Source organism: Lissotriton vulgaris, chromosome 10, assembly GCF_964263255.1.
Source record: "Lissotriton vulgaris chromosome 10, aLisVul1.2, whole genome shotgun sequence".
Classification (NCBI taxonomy): domain Eukaryota; kingdom Metazoa; phylum Chordata; class Amphibia; order Caudata; family Salamandridae; genus Lissotriton; species Lissotriton vulgaris.
The window spans coordinates 36,213,902-36,234,364 of record NC_141698.1 but is presented as its reverse complement, the minus strand read 5'-3'; the positions used below and the strand labels follow the sequence as shown (position 1 = coordinate 36,234,364).

Below are 20,463 nucleotides of genomic sequence, written 5' to 3'. Positions count from 1 at the left end.
ATTGTTTTGTACGTCTATGAAATTATCCTTATTTTGGTTACCATGGTAGATTTATTTGCAGTTCTTATATAGCGTGAAATCGACCAAATGGTATTGGCATGTTTTACATGAGAATCAGTTATATCATGTAATGACATGTTCATTGTTCTTAAAAACAGGGAGATTAAGTGATTTGCCCAGAATCACAGTTGAGCCGACGCTCAGATTCCAACCAGGTTCCCCAGTTCCAATGTCGGAACCTGTGGCTGCTCCACTATATCCTCTCTAAAGAAAGTAATGGGCACATTACTTTATAAAGGCGTGTTTCAAGCTGAAACACTTCGTTTTGCAGTAAGTAAAACAAGTGCCCTGCAACAAAGTGTAGTTTGATAAACATTATTCTTTTGGATGGGGGCACATCCTGCTTGTTAGAGGTGGGCAGGGGGCACAGCAGTGCTGGGAGACGACAGAGGCGAGTTATGGAAAAACTCAGGCGGTTTAGCAAGCTCTCATGACCTCTGGCAGGCAAGGAGTGAGGAGAGAGTCAGTCACACGTTGGACTTCACCTGTCACGCAACTGTCCCTGCCCCAGCCCTACTTGCTTCTGGGAGCCTCTGGCCTGCTGTGAAATCTTCAGATTTCCATGCAGGCTAGTAGCACTCTGGCACCAGTGCAATCATAGGAGAGAGCCATGGTGCCCGGAGAGCACAGCCCGCGTCCCGGAGCCAGGAGGGGAGGTTTTGCTCGGAGGTAGCAAGCAGAGGGAAGGGGGAGAAGAGAACTTGAAGCACAGTCATCAAAGGCTCTGCAAAACTGATAAGCTGAACTTTCCTTTTGTTCATATTTTATACGGATGACAAAAAATGTGTATAAACTCCTTGTCTCTCTGACGAAGACGGGTAAGAGGCTGTGCATGTGCAAGGGTTCTAAACCTAAAAAACTGCATGCCTGGGAGCAACGCCTTTATTCGATTCAATGGGAAATGCACTCATTTTGTTTATTTCATCATAATCCAGGACTACAAGTCCCAGAATTCAGCGAGTACATCTGGACTGGGGCAGTTCCTCACTCGTGGACTTGGGAAACATGGTAGCTATGTCTACCAAGAAAGTTCATCTCATGAAACGGGCTAACATATAGATTTGGTTACTTTGTGTTATCGCTCGCACGTCAGCATTAATTATCTCACTTTTTTGGGCTAATGAACGTGCGTTGCCTTCGTAGGTAACACACTGTGCAGAGTGGGTGAATAATTGAATTACTGGAATGCCCGCCACCTTGCACCAACCGCTACACCTCCTCCCCCTATCTACGGCGTCCCTCCAACTTTGAGGTTTGGCTTTCCAGGTATGCGCACATTCCTCGCAGAGGGCCTGTGAAGCTGCGAGCAGATGTTCACATTTTTTTCCACTCACAAGTAATGCCCCCTTGGCCTCCAGCGGCCACTGGAAGCCACCCGTTCAGGCCAGGAACGCCGTATCGCTGCGAACTCTTGGGAAAACAGTCTGCTTGCAAGAAATGTCTATGAGAACCTCCGCCGAGATCAATCCATGTGATCCTGTGGGAAATGAAGGATCAAACACGGCGCCCTGAAGTCTGCTTCTGAGCGCTTGTGAATGCGTTTGTGCTTGCTCCAGCCGGAATAACAAATAAAACAAAACCGCTTCCGGATCCTGCCCTTGTGGTTGGCACACGCCTGAAGCGCTCCTGACAAACCTAACACGTGTACGTTTAACAACATTGGCAATCTAAACTGCGCAGACATAACATTCCTACCTTCAGCAAGGGAAGGAAAGAAGCTGATTTAATACCACAGACTGAGTGAGCCAAGAGGAAGTTACTGCTCCAACAGTCTGTTTCCACACAATGCAGGGTGTAAAGAAGAAAAACCAGAGGAAATCAATTAAGAACAAGTGGCGCGCACGTCACGCCTGTGTGGACACAATCATAGCTCCTCCCATGGCCTATTGGTGTCAATTACGCGCTTGGTACGCGTAATAGACACCAATAGACCATGGGATGAGCTATGCGCGTGCTTTGGGCCAATTGCGTGCAGTCTTTTACAATAAGACGCACGCAAAGGCCAATGGGGTATCACTATACAAAAAAACACACGCACGAGCGTTTCACAGTCCAAAGTGACTGCTGAACCCCTTTTTTTCGTTTACAAAATGCCTCGCGCTGTGCGAAGCACTGCTACGCAGTGCAACACTAGGCGCGAGACCTAAAAAGGTATGCTGCTCTTCCGACAGCTTCCCTCCTGAGCTCTTCAGTGGTCCTACTTGCGGCCCTTCTTATGGCAGATGTGGTTTACTCACTTTTGGAAGATATGCTGATCACAAACTGGATCTGAAAATAAAGGGGGTTGGTAAAGGGTACAATTCCGTAACTGCAATAGGCTATTGATATGTAATATTCTGTCATCGTCACTCCTTCCTTGTTGCAGGCAGCCGGGGGCATCTCCACTGGGATGGGAATCAAAGAGACTATGATCAAAGAATGCCATGAGGAAGCGTGTATCCCAGAAGCCATTGCAGCCAGAGCTAAGCCAGTCGGATCTGTCCGGTATGAGCTACGCACATTTTATCTCTGTTCAAAATGATGAGTGACTGTGAAATTTTGAGTTAAAGTACATTTTTGCACTTGACTGAGCTATGAAAGCAGGTAAGGAGAGGTCTCCTACACCTATGGGCATCTGTAGGTGCATGCTCTACTTCCTTGAAGTGGTGCAAACAATGTATTTACAAATGCCATGTGACCTCTCTCGAACAATTTGCTCAGATTTCTGTCTTGTCAAAGAAAATAATTGAAAAAAAATTGGGATGAGTAGGAAGTACAGACATGTCTGCTTTCTGGGGCCTTTCTTCACAAAATATGACTAGTTTCAGCTCTCCTGCACTGGTTTCTGAAAGCTAAAGATAGAGCAGTTTCCCAGGTTATACCTGGAAACCTCAGTCTTAGATTTCCAGAAGTACTGAAACCATTTTGTGAATTCAATTTTTTAATAACCACTTTGATTGCATTTTGGGTTTGTGTGATTTAAGACTTTAAGCCTCTTAGAGCCAGGTGTAGGAAGCCAAATTGTGATCGCAAACACTGAAATTTACAGAATTTCAGCGTTTGCGATCGCAATTTGGCTGTGAGCAATGTAGGTAGGCTAATACCCGCACACAAAATAAGGAATCTCAAAACCTGCAATTTCTTATTTTGCGCAAGTATTTAGAGAATCGCAATTTGAAATTCCCTAAATGCTATGCTGATTGGCATCTCAAATTGCAATTTTGCCTTAAGAAATCACAAAATGCCACCAACTTCAAGTTGGTGGTATTTTGTGATTTCATTTCAAAAAGCACTTTTTGGCTTTTTACAGAGTGCCATGTGGCACACATACATGCCCTTAGGGCATGTATGTGCGCCACATGTGAACACATGGACAGGTAGTGAACCACCTGTGGCACAACAATAGTTTTCTCGGCTACTGAGCATGCATAATCTGGAGAGAACTTTGCATAATTGCAAGGAATAGGTTGTCCGAAAGCGGGAGACACAGATTTGGTCCCCCATGTCAAAGTGGAGTATAGAGCGCTTTGGTTATAGTGATTGGCTTGCCCCAGACCTGGTGACTAAGCTAGGGCGATACTCTTCATTTATGAAGGATGCCTAGGGGAACTTGGAGTAAGATTTGTTTCTTCTGCTATTCTTTTAGTTTTAACTATACATAAAATGCCTTTTTTCACAGTTTGCTACTTTGGGTATTGGTGACTCAATGGCAATTAAATTTGTTAAAATGTAGAATGTATTTGTATGACACAGGTTAATTCTTTGGCTGTTGTAATATATGCCCTGATGACTGATATAAGAGTGAATTTGGATATTGTATGATCTAATAATCATGTTATGCTCAATTAAAAAAATATATAGTCCAGCTCACCCCATCTTGCCACAGTTTAGTTTTGTTGTTGTGGCTGGAGGTTGACTGTCAGGGATCGGGTAGTGATATAAAAATCTTAACAGAGTGGGAACTTCGGATAATCCAATTTATAGGCTAAAGGCAAGGTTGTCATTAGAAATGAAAAGCCAATTATTTGCACCCCAGTAGTACACAGGCATGTCCACCATGTCAGGTCTGCCATTGTCGGCTGACTTCGCACATTTGTCCACTGAAACCCTAAACTACTCACTGCTCCACAAGAATGCATGGGATAAAGCCCTCAAAATATCGCAAAAATTCCCTTGAATTTCATAGGAGTTATTTCTGAGCATGTAGCGGAACCTAGGAAAAACGACAATATTTTATAAAAGGCTGCTTTCAGATTATGGCAATGGGAAGGCTATCCTAGTCCTGGAGGACACTGCACAGGCTGTCTAGGAGAGAACGGCCATTGAGATCCCAACACAACTTCAAATCCACAGTAATATGTATTTCTACGGGTCAGTACAGGCAACGACTGCCAATAACTGTCGAACTGCCCACCCTTGATAGGAACAACGATTTATGCAGTTTAACCCCAAGGCCGGAAGCCTTACGATTTAGTTCCAATATATCTGTTCGTCTATGTCATCTGCATAGACTTGCAGTTGATATTCCGTTCTCCCTTACCTTTGGAACCGTTGCGCAACGTTGTTCTTTCGCATCCAGGCATTTAGGGGTTTGATCACCTAGGAAGAGTTTTATCTGTAATTCTCATAATAAGGGATTAGTAGCCTCATAGCTTGATAAAGATCAGCCCTGAAAAGGCCTTTGTAATAGCCTGCAAAGGTGCCAGACCCCAGTGCCACCCAGGGATCCCAGATTGCAACAAAATACCTGGAAGCCATGTCTCAGCTGGCCAACCACTAAATGATCTTAACCCTCTAATCTCCCATCTTGTACATGCTGTAGAAGCCTAATATTTAATAAACCAAGCAGATAGTAAGGTTTCAAAATGTAACTTTATATAAAGCTGCTGTGTGGAGAGTAGTGCCATTCAGGACTAACTCGAAATGTAGAGGTTGACTTGAGGGTTTTATAGGTTAACAACAGTTTGTCACACACACTTGTAACTGTCATTTCTCAAGGCATTGTGATTGCAAGGGTGCGACAAGTTCAGCTATAGACCAGCAGGTCTCTGTACGTTCTTCAGGCCTTTTGAGTGTTATAAAAAGCAACTCAAAACCAGATGGATTCCACAATACACATTTCCCAGGCTATCCACACGAGTGAAGCCATGTCATAATCCAATTGCTTAAGGTACAGTCTGGTGAACTCAGTCCTTTGGAGCAGATATCGGTGTTTGGTGTGTTCGTGTTGGGCCCAATGGTCAGTTCCACTGGACGTGATCGGATATGCCTTGGGTAGGATGTTAGAGTCTGTGTTCTGTGGCTGGTGCCATATGGGAAGATAACTGATGGGCAGATGAATAAAAGGTGAAGGTCTTCAAGCCTGACTGCCAGGACTGCCATATGTTGCTCAGGCCCAAATAGGTCACTCTATTGACGATCCCCACATTTCTTGAAGTTCTAATGGGACAAGAGTGGTAGTCGCTAAGTTCCATAGTCAAATTAAAGTGTCCTCCAGTCATTGTGAGCCCATGGAGTACCCAGAGTAAGGGAAGTGGGTTGTAATAGACACTCAAAATGGACCATGGGGGACCCTCCAGTTTGAAAGATGGTCGATGAAATGAAAAAGAGACACAAGTGCAGCAGTCACTCCACGCGTTTGTACCTTAAGCATCTATGCTAAGGACAGTTGGGGAACTATGCCTGATGTATGCATGTACAACCAGTGAATTCACCATCTTGCACTCCTTGGGTCACTGGTTCAGTATCAAATCCTATATACTCGAATCAATATCACTTTCACATCAGTAGCTAACTTGAGATCCTGAAGAAAACCACATCTATCTTCATTCTAGGTCATTGGCTGAAACATGTCAATCTGAGTACAATACGATAGAATCTAATGGTTTCTGTCGTACCTTCTGTTTTTAATCCTAGCACAAGGTAGCCAAATAAAATGATGTGGTAAACCCTGTAGCTAGTTTTACACCACTTCACTACCAGCACTGCACCCCTCACAACACTCTGTTAGCTCACATTAGGTTTTAATAATAAACCCTCCCACAAAAAACATCCCTGAGCTCCTCCACTCCAGTTAGGGGGTTGTAGCCTGCAACCAGACTAGGTTTCATGATGCGAGGAGTATTTCTAATGATGAAGCTCGCCATCTCCGGTGGTTGAGGGAAAATATCCTATGAAGGGGCGCATTCCTCCTAGTCAGCCTTCTTTGTCCCTTAGTATCTCTTGATAGACTCGAGAGCTCTTGTGTGTTTTGTTATCAGAATCGAGGAGTTCGCCCTCGCTGGTCTTTAAAATCTCCTCGCCCCCCCCCCATTCTGTGTGTACAGGACGTTCCTGCTTACCTGTCACCAATATGTATCGACCTAAACTATCTTTGTGTACCCGGGACCCATCAATAAAAAGAAACAAGCTTGCTACGCTTTCTAGAACTCACAGTGAAGCATGGATGATATACTTTAGTATAAGTGGATCTTCCCAGAAAGTTACAATTGGTGCTCATGAGATGCATTTCTTGCAACTGGAGGACAGGTGGAGAATGATGCTTGGCATATTGCAATACCGCTCCTGACTTGATTCTACCACTGGGTCTTTTGATGTTCAAGGTCAGAATGTTCTGCGGAAGATTTTCAGTGCTTTAATCAATGGTTAAGATTCTGGTGGGGCAGTAGAGGGTGATAGTTTGAGCCTGCTCAGCTCTTACTAGAGGACCCACTATTCGGGAAAGGATGCCTCTGCTTGGCCTCAACTCAGCCTCATAATTGTCAGCTCCTCAATAAGAGTACCTTGGATGATCAACAACTTGAAGACCTTGAACAAAGTCCCAACATCCAACACCTCCCGAGCCTACACTTCTATCCGGGGAAGTATCTGTCTCTCAACAATTTTTTAAAAATTAATCCAAATAAAAACTGAAAACGTTTGTTATGTGAAACAATCCAAAAGCCCACCCAACTGCCGTGATTTATAATAAGAAGCTAGAATACACCACTTTGATACCAGATGATATGAGCAAGTCCAGGATGAGGGTGGGTCACCCTACCTAACCGAACATGTGAGGGTTGTTCAGAGAAAATAAATATGTGCCACCATCCTCGGTAACAGGAGTGAATGCTCCAGAACAACCAAGGGACAAAAGCAAAGGACATGGATACAGCACAGAGGATTCTGGAACTCAATGCATTGAAGCCATGGTCTTGCTGTTGGATGCGGCCTCTTTTCGTCAGATTTTCTGGGATAATCCTGACTGTCACTAAGGCTAGTGTACGAGACACTTGTAGAATGGCAGCGACCTCTGCTTCAGCCTCTTCTCTCCTTGGAGGATGCTTCTGTGGCATACATCCTGCCATGGGAGATGGTTCCCAGTTGCCCGGACAGGTTGGAGTGACCCTCCTCTCCTCAATCCAGTCCCAAGCAGCCTCTGGTGTCTCAAAAAGAGCATCTTTCCCCCAGTGTTGACTTTGAGCTTTGTGGGATACAGTCAAATTCATTGTAACTACATGGCATGTAGTTTTTGCTTGACTGAAATGGGATCTTTTCTGCTCTAGAACCAGTCGGGTATAATCTGGGAAAGACATCACTGTGACAAGTTGAGGAACACCTCTCTTGTGCTGTGGATTGCACAGATTACTGCATTTCATTGCATATAGTTAAGTAGCTACGATATAATGGTGTATGGTGGCGCACCATGGGCGGCCGATAAGGCACAGTGTGGCATTGTAAACTTTTCCTGAAGATGCGGTCAACCAGTCCGAGAGCTTTGATTCTCTGGATCCAACTTGAAGTTTGCAGACCTGAATGAGATGACTTAAAAGAAAGCTCTCTCGGCCAATAAGATTTGAGTACATTTTGTAATCTGGGGACTGGGAAGATCTGCAGAGTTCTACAAATTAACTGTCCAAATATATCCGTAATTTAACCCATTCAAGCCACTTAAAATAATTTTTAGAAGTTTCTCAAACTCCTGAAAGTAAAATGTGAAAAGGGTCTTTTTATTCCCCTCCCCAACACCCCATTTTAGTTTGACTTTTGCCTGACAGATCTGTATGAAACTTGCCATGCCAAACCCAAAGTGGATAAACTTTTTTCCCTAAAGTTTCATGCATATTCTTGGAACGGCAACAAAGTTGTTAAAAAAACAAAAAATACATTTTCAAAGTAAACTCTGAACTACCCATACGTACCCAGGCACTCTCGGCTGTGCAATGTATTGTTATTATAAAGTATTTGGGAAATATGAAGAGGGTCAGACCCGTAAAGCTTTCTAGTCCTAAAAAAAATTAAGAATTGACGTGCCCTGCCACAGGATCAGTAGTTTAGAGCCTTATTTAAATTTGTGTCGTAATTCTACAAACAATGCAGATTCCGGGGATTCTTTGGTTCAATATTGGAAACCAAAAGTAAGCAAGCGAGAAAGGAGGCCACTCTGCGAAACTGGCCTCACAAGCGATGTTTCCCATCAGAAGTCTGCCGGTGGTGCAGGAGTGAGGGTTATCCACCCTCGGGCTCCCTGGAGTGCAGTGGAAGTCTGAACAGGAGTAGGACTCCCCAGAAAGGTCTGCCTAAAAGGGCAGGCGTCACTGAATCTGCTGACACAGCTTGGAGAGAGCAGCAGCTGTCATAAACTGGAGATCAGACATGATGGATGCACATCTCCACGCGGACAAGAGCGCTGAGGAGGCCTTCGGGCCAAGTGCATTTACAAGGAGCTCGCGGAGTGCTCCGGGCACTCTTAGCAAGATGGGATATCTGACTAAAGTACAGACAATCTCCCCTGGATCTCTTGTGAGAATGAGTGGCTGTCTTGAGAGTCTACTGTGACGCAGAGGGTCACCCCTGAGTCGCTTGCAAGGATGGGTGCCTGTCCGAGATGGTCTCGCTAGATCTTCTTTGTCATCTCTGAAGTTCGCGGAGTGCGTCTGCCTCTCCAGAAAGGATGGAGTCTGCCTGAGACATCTTCGGGTGATTCAGTATTTTCTGGAAGGATGTGTGTCTGTCCAAGAACATTTCAAGTGTCCTGTGATGACCGTCTGTCTTAGACGGTCTTGGGTAAAAGAGACTATTGTTTCTGAACCTCCTTCTGAGTATTGCTGGGCTGAGAGGACGGGCATGTGTCCGAGTCAGTCTGAGGGGACCCATGGATTTCTTGTAAGATTGGACGCGTCTGGAATAATTCATGTGGTGCTGTCTCCCACTTAGCATCTCTGAAGCGGACTTGGCAGTCATAAATGGATGGGTGTCCAAGAAAATCTCAGATGACACGCACACTGACATCAAAGTATCTCTTCTAAGGTTGGGTGTCTGCTGGGTAGGTTTCAGTCGAAGCCCACTGTCAACCTAGTATCCCCTTTGTATGTATTATTACGTATTTGTGATAATAGGTCTTTGACAACAGACACCTAAAGCTGGCTGTAAGTGAGACCGAAAAGGTCCCATCCAATCCCAGGCGCTAGATGTTGGTGTGACTTGATTGTAACAAAGTGAAGCCTTCTGTAAACAGCAGACAGTCCCCCTATAGAGGTACATTTGAATCAGTGAACATGCTCATGTAACTTGAATGGAAAAGGTCCCACTGACTAATGTGTACAACCTCCGGCTGAGGAGCATTGACCATTGCAGTAATATACTCTATAGAGAGCTAGCCACATCTCAGTGAGTTTCACACTCGCTGCAGAAATATATGCATGGCCTGCAGGTTCATGGGTTGAATGCCCACCAGAAGTCGATTTTACAAACTTGTACTGTCATTAAAGTTTTTTTACTAGGCAAAGCATTTGGGATTGTATACCTCTACGTTTAAGTACAATTTATTTTCATGAGATGCACAAGCCATTTAAAACAAAGATTACATCTTCTACCTGCCCTGGGCATGTCTGTTTTTCCCGAGTCTTTTGGTTAAACAGCCCCAGCTCTAAGAATCGGATCTGCCTCTTTTTAACATGTGTTCTGTCTGTCTCCCTTATTTATCACAATTGTTTTGGATGGTTTTCAGATACTTCGAGCATTTAAAAACAATACAGGAATCTAGTTGCATCAAACTGAAACTGCACCGTATATGAGTTGTTTAAAGCAGTCCACAAGCTTACATTACACATCAGTTGAGTAAACAAGCCAGTAAGCTTGAATCCTAGATTAGTGGGGAAACAGGATTGCAAGTTTGCATCATATGCCAGTGACCGGGGTAAACCAGACCCTGAGCGAGCATCATACATCAGAGTAGTGCACCAACACTCATCTTTGAGACCCCAGCTTACTTTCAGCATAAGACTTTGACCCAGAGCTAGAAATTGAAGGGAGGAGAAAGCAAAAATATGGAAACGGAGACAAAGGAGAAAGCGGGGATAAAAAAGAACCAGCTCGAGTGAGATAAAGTGATAGGAAGTGTAGAGAGAAGGAAGACAAAGGTCATTACCTTCAGATTCAGAAATAAATTATTTCCAAGAAATATTTTCTTGTAGAAATATTACACAACGTTCAAATTCCTAAAATCGACTATCTGAAAACCCTCAAATAACAATGCATGGTTACATCATGCAGCCACGCCCACTTTTAAATTATACGATTATAAAATTACAACTAAATAAACATAAAAATTGTTCTTTGCCTAGAACCATTCCAATCCACCACCCAAGGTCTCACATGTATTTAAAACATTTTATCAAAAATAACATTAAGAATTTGAGGAATAGAAAAACACTTGATTATTCAAATAGCGGTATTTGGCTGCACTGGAGGTGGACTCCTAAGAAAAAGTTTAGATCTGTTTTTTTCATAGTTTAAGCACTGCCTCAGAGGTCTGAAAGTCTGCAAGCTTGCATCATGTATCAGTGGTGTAAGCAAGTCAGCAAGCCCAAATCATACATAAGTATTCCAAACAAACATATAAAGTGTATTGTATATTGTGGTCTAAACAATTTTGTAAATTTGCGTCCTGGGTCAGTGGTGTGGACTAGCCGGGAAGCATGCATCATAAATTAGTGGTGTAAACAAGTCCGCAAACTTGCATCGTGCATTAGTGGTGTGAACTAGTCGGGAAGCATGCATCATAAATGAATTGTGTAAACAAGTCCACCAGCTTGCATCATGCATTAGAGGTGTGTACTAGACGGGGAGCATTCATCATGAATTAGTGGTGTAAACAAGTTCTGAAGCTTGCGCATCAGTGGTGTGAACTAGTCGGGAAGCATGCATCATAAAAGAAGTGGTGTAAAGAAGTCCCAGAGATTGCATTGTGCATGAGTGGTGTGGTCTAGCCGGGAAGCTTGCATCATAAATTAGTGGTGTAAACAAGTCCTCAAGCTTGCATCGTGCAATAGTTTTGTGAACTAGTCGGGAAGCATGCATCATAAAAGAAGTGGTATAAAGAAGTCCCCGAGATTGCATTGTGCATGAGTGGTGTGAACTAATCGTGAAGCATTCATCATATATTAGTGGTGTAAACAAGTCCCCAAACTGGCATTGTGCATTAGTGGCATGAACTAGTAGGGAAGCATGCATCATAAATGAATTGTGTAAACAAGTCCACCAGCTTGTATCGTGCATTAGAGGTGTGTACTAGTCGGGGAGCATTCATCATAAATTAGTGATATAAAGAAGTCCCCGAGCTTGCATCGTGCATGAGTGGTGTGAACTAATCGTGAAGCATTCATCATAAATTAGTGGTGTGAACATGTGCCCAATCGTGTGCATCATTGGTGTGAACTAGTCTGGAAACATTCATCATAAAATGAGTGATATAAAGAAGTCCACATGCTTGCGTCATGCATGAGTGGTGTGAACTAGTCATGGAGCTTTCATCATAAAATTAGTGGTATAAAAAAGTCCGCAAGCTTGCATTGTGCATGATTGGTGGGAACTAGTCGTGAAGCATTCATCATAAATTAGTGGTGTAAACAAGTCCCCAAGCTTGCATCAGTGGTGTGAACTAGGAGAAAAGCATGCATCATAAATGAATAGTGTAACCAAGTCCCCAAGCTTGCACATCAGTGGTGTGAGCTAGCTGGGAAGCGTGCATCATAAATGAAGGGTGTAAACAAGTCCCCCAGCTTGCATCTTGCATTAGTTGTGTGAACTAGTCTGGAAGAATGCATCATAATAAATTAGTGGTGTAAACAAGTCCCCCCAGCTTGCATCCTGCATTAGTGGTGTGAACTAGTCGGGAAGCATTCATCATAAATTAGTGGTGTAAACAAGTCCCCAAGCTTGCGCATCAGTGGTGTGAACTAGTAGGGAAGTATTAATCTTACATTAGTGGTGTAAACAAGTCCCAGAGCTTCCATTGTGCATGAGTGGTGTGAACTAGGAGGGAAGCATGTATCATAAATTAGTGGTGTAAACAAGTTCCCAAGTGTGCATCATGCATTAATGGTGTGAACTAGTCTCGAAGAATGCATCATAAATTAGTGGTGTAAACTAGTCTCCAAGCTTGCATCCTGCATTAGTAGTGTGAACTAGTCGGTACGCTTATCCCAAACATCAGTGACGTAAGATAAGATATGTGGTCGGGGTTCAGTTTGAGTGCTGTTTCAAGTTTGGATCCAGTTTGAGTGCGCTCTCAGTTTGGGGACAGGTGTGAGTGTCATCTCAAGTTGAAGACCAGTATGAATGCACTCTCAGGTTAGCAGTGCACTTTGATGTAATCCTTAATTGTTGAGGTCCAGTTTGAGTTCTTTCTCGTTAAATATTAAGTTCAATTTTGCTTGGGCCCTTGGTCTGGGGTGCAGTGTGATTGCACTCCTACAACGAATTCCAGTGTAATTCTGCTCCCAGTTTAGTGCATCAGTTTTGATTATGCTCAGAACACACTCAGTCTGTTCTCACTGCTAACGCGTCTATGCATTCAGCTTCGTGCACTTTTTGAGAGCACTTTTAAGTTGCTGTCCAGTTTGAATGCACTCTTTGTTTGGTGTCCAGGTTTAGTCCACTCTCTGGTTGTGTTCTAGTTCGCTTGCACCTTCAGGTTGGGGTCCAGTTTGGACGCATTCTATGGTTGGCGTCAGGTATGAGTGCACTTTGTGATTGGGGACAAGTTTGAGTGCGCTCTCAGGTGGGGTCCAGTTTGAGTGCTCTCTGAGGTTGGGGGCCAGGTTGATTGCACTCTAAGATTGATTCCTACTTTGTTGCCATCCAGTTTCGAGTATACTCTCAAGATGAATTCCCTATTCTATTGTGTTATCAGGTGGTGTCTGGGTGGCAACCCCTCAATTGAGGTCAATTTTTGTTTGTTTTGGGGTGCAGGCTCACATACATTGTCCTCTCACATCAGACACAAGTAGTATGCCTTTTTGTTGCTCTTAAGCTTCATCTAAAAGGTTTCTAGTTCCGGAGTGGAGAAAAGGTGCTGGAGGGTTAGTGGCGGGATACAATGCCCTTTAATTTTTCCTCTCAAATTATTTATTACATGTGGATAGTGATCCATTATCGCCCAAAAGTGCCTAGACTGCAAATTTAACCAGAAGAAGCAAGCAGTTCGCGCCTGCACTTGGAGCTAACCAAAACCAACTCAAGCATTAGCAAAGAGAATGTGACCGAACTTGGTAAGCGTGTAGTTTCTTTTTTCATTTGCAAACAAATGCAATAGGCATTAAAAGTAATACAAATAAACATGTAAAATGCTGCTGCCTAATAGTGACATAATGTTTGCAAAATAAATAAAATACGTTTAAAAAAATGACTAATCGCAAAAATACATAAAATCAAATTAACGCAGGGATTGTCACATCATTCCTGTCACTGAAGTGAACTATTTTGTGGGTGGATATCCACATGTGCTTAAGCAAAAGAGGTAACTCATAGTAGAGGGAGCCTTCAGCTAAAGCAGGCTTTCTCATTGTCCGTGCTGTCCACTGTTGTGGGCGAAAGCAAAATGTGAAGGACACAGCCAATGGATGAAGAGGGCTGGTCAAAAGGGGGGGGGGGGGGTGAATCTTGCAATACATCTAAAGCTGTCTCTCGCCCAGTATTAGACGCAATAGTTGTTATTGAACCATTGAGTTTGCGGAGGGATCAGCATCATCTTCCTGTCGTTTGAAATGCCCAGTTTTATCTGTGGGCATGGCACTCCAATGGGGTTTGGACCCTTGATACCAATAGTTGTTATTCAAGCTTTTATATTGCATTCTTTGCCCAGATGGTCCTGTGTTGGTACATTTGTTTTTCATTTTACTCAGATGTTCATTGGGTAACCAGTATGGCCAGGGGACTCTTTAAATATTTACACTTAGTCTTCTTGCCTGACTTTGCAAGATTAGTAGCTGTAATGTTTTGTGTAGGCATAGAGAGACTGGGCTACAATACTCCATTTGTGCCAGTTGGACAGTTCCAAACTGTGTTTGTTTCTTTTTAGAGGAGGGCTATGTCTGCTGGAGCATATTCAGTATTTAGGACGGCACCAGATGGGTACCTGACCACATGATATCTAGCCAGGACAGCACATCTGGCTATGCACAAAGCAGTTCTCCGGATGAAGGAGTTCTGAGTGATCAGCGTTGAGAACACTGCTAGTTTTACAAAGGGGCATAAGGCTAGTTCCTCTTTCCCAGACACAATGGCTCTTTCACTCTGGAATCTCTCCGCTCTCTTCTTGCCTCTCCTCATTCCTCACCTTTTGCCTCCCCTCATTCCTCACCTTTTGCCTCTCCTCATTCCTCACCTCTTGCCTCTCCTCATTCCTCATTTTTAGCCTCTCCTCATTCCTCACTTCTTGACTCTCCTCATTCCTCACCTCTTGCCTCTCCTTGTTCCTCACCTCCTGCCTCCTCCCTTTTTTCTCTCTTCTCTTCTCTTCTCTCTCCTCATTCCTTTTCTCTCCTCATTAATTTCCTCTCTTCTCTTCTCCTCTCCCCTCCCGTCTTCTTTCTCCTCTTTTCTCTTTCCTCTCTTCTCTTCTCCTCTGTTTTCTCTCTCCTCTGTTCTTTTCTCTTCCCCTCTCTTTTCCCCTTTCTCTTCCCTTCTCTCTTTTCTCTATTCTCTTCTCCTCTCTTTCCCCTTCTCCTCTCTGTTCTCCCCTCTTCTCTTTTCTCCTGTACTCTCTTCTCTCCTCTTGTTTTTGTTGGTGGCTTCTACGGAAGGGAGTTACGTAGTGCTTACTTTTTGGGGGACAGGGACTTATTTTTCATCATCTCCCGGAACAAGATCAAGAAAGAAACAAAAGAGAGAAATAAGGAGGAAAAATAGAGATATACACAGAAGAAAAATGAGAGGCAATTGACACGAGTAGCAAGTAACACTATGCAAGGTGTACAAATTGATTAACAATCAGTAGTCGTTTGTTGATGTCTTTGTATGTCTTTATTTCAAACCCGCTTGGTGTGCATCTTTTGAGACAGCCAACGTGTTTTGCCCAAACATTGGCTTCTTCAGGGCAAAAAGTTTAATGCGAAGTATGTTTGCCAAGGAAGAAAATTCCGGTAGAGTGTAGTTACCGTGGAACGTCCGAAATTAAGGACATCTTTTGAACGTAAAATGGCCTCGGGCCTAAAGGAACCGCCTGTGTGTCCTTATTAAAGAGATCCCAGGCTAGGTTGTAAGGTCAAGCGCTAAAGGGCCTCCAAGGTTCTTGAGGTGATTTCAGTAAGCTGCAGTGTAGCGAGTCCTGACCCATGCACGGCTGGTGTGTGCAACCTATAAAAATAGAGAGAATGACAACTGGCGATAAGAGGGAGGAAAAAAGAGTCTTGAAGAGTGAGAAAAAGAGACAGAAGGTGTGGGGTGGTGAAAGAAAGAGACATCAGATATTTGGCAAGCCCAGAATTCAGTAGCACTAGTGGAGGATTCCTAAGAAAATCTTTAGGCCCATGCACTGATTTTATCTTAGCTTCTTTTTTTAGTTTTTTATTAATTGAAGCTAAGCCGTGCTGCTAAGGTGAAAGCAGAACCAGCAAGTTAAGAAAAAAGTGAAAAAGCGGTTTGTAGCACCTTCACTATTTTGGGACTAATCTGTGTATTTTTATGTATAAGAAAATTAAGTCCGAAACTAACCACACAGTGTTGATGTGAATTTAAGATTCCTTCCAGTTTTTTTAATATTATGGTAATGCCTGGAGGTGGGGCTCTCTGCAGTGAATGTAGACACTTCCGCCCGATTACAATGCTGTTTGGAAGACTCTGATCGTTGATCCTATCCTTCCGAACCGCATCCTAGTGTGCCAAATCCGACCGCCTCCATTGTAATGAAGTAGTCGGAAAGGAATCTGACCGGGCATTCTAGCTGGCTTTCGACGGGCTCAGAGAGCCAGTCGGAATGCGTCAAGTAATCTCAAGGGCGGGCCTTTGGGGTGCCTTCCATGTGGGTGCAGGGATGAACCGCACCTTCTATTTTACAATGGGAGCATGCATTACTGCTGGTTTACGGGCAGATTGCATGCTCCCATTATAAAATGTAGGAATGCGACGGAACAGTGTTTGGTTGCATCCTAATGTGGCGGTAGGGACTGCGACCGAGTGTCGGCTGGTCCCATAACCAATGCTGTGTTGGGCGAAAGTGATTCTGCCTGACATCATAATGAGGGCCTTCATGTGCAAGCATAGTTTTTAGTATATCAGTGAATAAACAACTGCTAGCACTAGATGGATCTCCGAGCCACCAAAACATACAATGTATTAAAATTAGACTGTTTCTTGTAAACAATTACATAAATTGTGTCCGATTTAATTTTTGCAGCTACACCTATGAGAGTGTAAGGGGCATTTTCCCCGAGTGCGTGTTCGTGTTTGACCTGGAGTTGCCCCAGGACTTTGTGCCTAGAGTGGGAGATGGAGAAGTGCAGGAGTTCTACTTGTGGCCCCTGGAGAAGGTGAGAAGGAGACGCGAGGGCAAGGACAGAGTGCTGTGGGGTGGTGAGGTTCTACCTGTGACCCCTGGAGAAGGTGAGAAGGGAGATAGCAGGTCAAGGACAGGGCTGTTTGGGGAGGTGAAGTTATACCTGTGGCCCCTGGAGAAGGCGAGAAGGGAGAAACAATGGCAAGGACAGAGCTGTGTGGGGAAGTGAGGTGTGTTTGGGCAGCTGTGCAGAAGCTGCACTCAAAGCCGGCACCAGAGTTTTTTCACAGTAGGCACAGGCCAGGCCTCCCTTGGTACAGACCCCAGCATCAATCAATCAATCAGGGTGTTTGTAAAGCGTGCTACTCACCCGTGAGGGTTTCAAGGTGCTCAGGGCGGGTGGGGGGTTTGCAGCTCCGGATCAGTCGAAGAGCCAGGTCTTGAGGTCCATCCTGATCGTGTGCAGGGTTGGGGAGCGTCTGATGTTCACAGGGAGCTCGTTCCAGGTCTTGGCTACGATTTAGGAGAAGACTCTCCCGTCTGCTCTGTTTCTGCGGATGCGGGGGACCTCTGCCAGGGCGAGGCCGTCTGAGTGGAGGTTCCTCTTGGGTACGTGGAAGGAGACTCTTGTTGAGGTATCTGGGTCCGATGTTGTGGAGGGATTTTCAGGCGTGGGTGAGGAGTTTGAAGGTAACCCGCTTCTCGACGGGGAGCCAGTGGAGGTCTCGTAGGTGTTGGGTCATGTGTTCGTGATGCAGTGTCCGAGGACGAGTCTGGCTGGGGTGTCCTGGATGGTTTGGAGTTTGTGTAGAAGAGTTCTGTTGATTCTTGCGTAGAGGGCGTTGCCATAGTCCAGTCTTCTGGTTATGAGTGGGTGGGTGATGTTTCTTCTGCAATCAAAGGAATCCATTTTAAGGTCTTGCAGAGGATGCGCAGGCAGTTGAAACAGGTGGAAGCGACAGCGTTGATCTGGTGGTTCATGGAGAGGGAGGAGTCGAGGATGATGCGGAGGTTCCGTGCGTGGTCTGTGGGGGTGGGTGGACTCCCGAGGGCGGAGGGCCACCAGGTGTTATCCCAGGCGGAGGTGCAGGGTTCGAGGAGGAGGACCTCGGTTTTATCTGAGTTGCGCTTCAAGCAGTTGTTTTTCATCCAGGCTGCGATGTCCTTCATTCCTTCCTGGAAGCAGAGTCTGGTGTTTTCGGGATTCTTCTTGAGTGAGAGAATGAGATGAGTGTCGCCAGCGTAGGATACTATGCGGAGCCGGTGTGTCTGACGATGGTGGCAAGTGGGACATGTAGATGTTGAAGAGCGTGGGGCTGAGCGATGATCATTGGGGTACTCTGCAGTTGATATCTGTGGGTTCGGAGAGGAAGGGAGGGAGTCTGATCCTCTGGGTTCTGCCAGAGAGAAGGGATTGGATCCAGTCGAGGGTGGCTCCTTGTATCCCCACTTCGAGAAGTCTGGCTGCGAGCATGCAATGTGAGACGTGTCGAAGGCTGCGAAGAGGTCTAGAAGAATGAGGGCCGCAGAGTGTCCCTTGTCGAGTAGCATGCAGATGCCATCAGTGGCAGCAAGGACGGCGGTCTCGTGCTGTGGTTGCTGCAGAATCCAGACTGGGAGGCGTCTAGGATGGAGTTCTATTCGATGAAGTTGGTCAGCTGAGCGTTTACGTTTCACTTGGTGACTTTGGCCGCAAAGAGGAGGAGAGAGATGGGCCGGTAGTTTTTCAGGTCCGTTGGGTCGGCCGTGGGTTTCTTTTTTATTTATTTTTTATTTTTTGGAAGACCTTTATTGATAGAAAATCGCACATACATCCCAACAAAGAGCCCGAGGGCTCGCAGATACAGTACATTGCAACATAGGAAAGCGCAAAGGATCTGTTACAGAAATACTGAGGTCTAATTTTGAAGGTTTTTTTCTGAAGGATAGACAGGAGCAGGATATCGCAGAACAGCGAGTTGGTTCCGGCCTCGTAGGAGCAGGATACACAAATACACAACGTAATAAAATGCCAGAATCGCTGCTAACCACACAGAAGAGAAACGTCTAAACCCAGAAAAGAAAGAAAGGAAAAAGAATAGAAGGCCCATAGAACCAAAAAGAATAACCCCCCCCCCCCATCCACCCCCCACCCTGCACCCCTGCAGCTGGCTACGGCCTACCCCTCCCTAGCAGTGTGCCCGTCGCCCAATAAAAGGAGTCCCGAAATATAGAGAGTAAGAAAAGGGTCCTAATCTATAACTCTCATTAAATAGAGAAAGGCGGGGAGGAGCCCACCACCAGTCCCTCAGCTACACCCTCCCGCAAGTCCGGTAACAGCACAAAGTATAAAGTCCGGTGATGTTAAGCATTACAATCAAAGTAAGTTGGAGGCACAAAATCGACACATAGCGTAATCAAAGGCAGCAACACACCACCCACATGCCCAGGTCAGCAACAAGGAAACAACCAAATCAGGAAAATAGGCGTTCACCCCTGGCCCGTTCTCTCTTTTCCACCACTGCGAATCATGGAAACCCAAAGGGACGTGGACAACAAATCAAAGGAGCCAACAAGTATTGAATAGGTCCAAGTACAAGCAAAGTAAGCGATCCCAGGAAGGGCACAAGATACACAGTTCTCTTGTTATAAGGCGTGGCCGGGCCTGGGGAGAAAGTCTCAGTGTTCGGTCCCCTCCGGAGCGGACCCCGGGAAACAGGGGGCATGAGATGGGGAGAACACTCCAGTCGCAGTCGCGAATCACTAATTGCACGCTGTCCCGGGCGAACACCAGCCACAGCGTGAGGCATCCCGAGGCTTGGGGCGCATGAGGCAGCCATCTTGTCGCCGGCGGGCATAGAGGAAGGAGAGTCACTGTGGACCTGCGAGTCAGCCATTTTGGAGCATCCCAGTGCACACACTATGTCGTCCACCTTACTGGCCAGAGCTCGAGTAGAACACACCACATCACGGTGAAGGGAAACAACAGCCGCCAATAAGTCACTGTAGCACAGAGCATCTCCATTTTCCCTTCCAAACATGGCCCGCTGCTCCATACATCAGCGATCACACTGCGGCACAGACATTTCAATGCTGCACTCGAGTACGCCCTCCATAGTCTTCAGGAGGGACGCTACAAATTAGGCCAGGCTACTCACAATGGGCATAAGTTCCCCAGGAGGCTGGGGGCGGCAGGTGAACCGAGGTAGGCCACAGACGTTGTCCTGTAGAGATGCCGCCCCATCCGATGATAAGGGAACAAAGAGGTCGGGAGCCGCCCGCAGTCAGCGGGAGAGTAAACAAGCAGTCACTGGGCAGCCGAAAGACCGGGCTCATACAGACAAACGGCTTAAACAATCGAGCCGGCGGGCACACTCATCTCTGTACCTGCAGTCCAGCGGGGCAATGAATGGAGGCGCGGCCATTTCGCTAGAAAAAGTTCCGACCGGAGCACATCAGTCGCTGAAGGCCGATGTTGTTCACCTGGCAGCCGGTCTCGACATCCACTCGAGGTCCCGGTCTCAGAGCTGTAGCAGGCCGCGACCTGCCGTCGGACGGTTCGCCCACTTGCAGTGCAGCGCGAGCCTCGGGATTTCGACACAAGCCGTCGGAGCCCGTCTGCTTCCACGGTGTGTCATTCCGGGTCAGGATCACCGGCAGGATAGATATGAATAGGGTGACGGTCCTCG

At 45.6% G+C, this 20,463-nt stretch overlaps 1 protein-coding gene across 1 annotated transcript in view; it reads left to right on the top strand.

Annotated features, from left to right (window-relative positions):
* Nucleotides 1-20,463, top strand: part of LOC147684444 (uncharacterized) — a 63,796-nt gene that overhangs the window by 26,147 nt on the left and 17,186 nt on the right. The window contains exons 5-6 of the mRNA XM_086942346.1: nucleotides 2,426-2,544; nucleotides 16,697-16,829. Coding sequence (XP_086798472.1) covers nucleotides 2,426-2,544; nucleotides 16,697-16,829 — 252 coding nt within the window. The remainder of the gene's footprint in view (nucleotides 1-2,425; nucleotides 2,545-16,696; nucleotides 16,830-20,463) is intronic.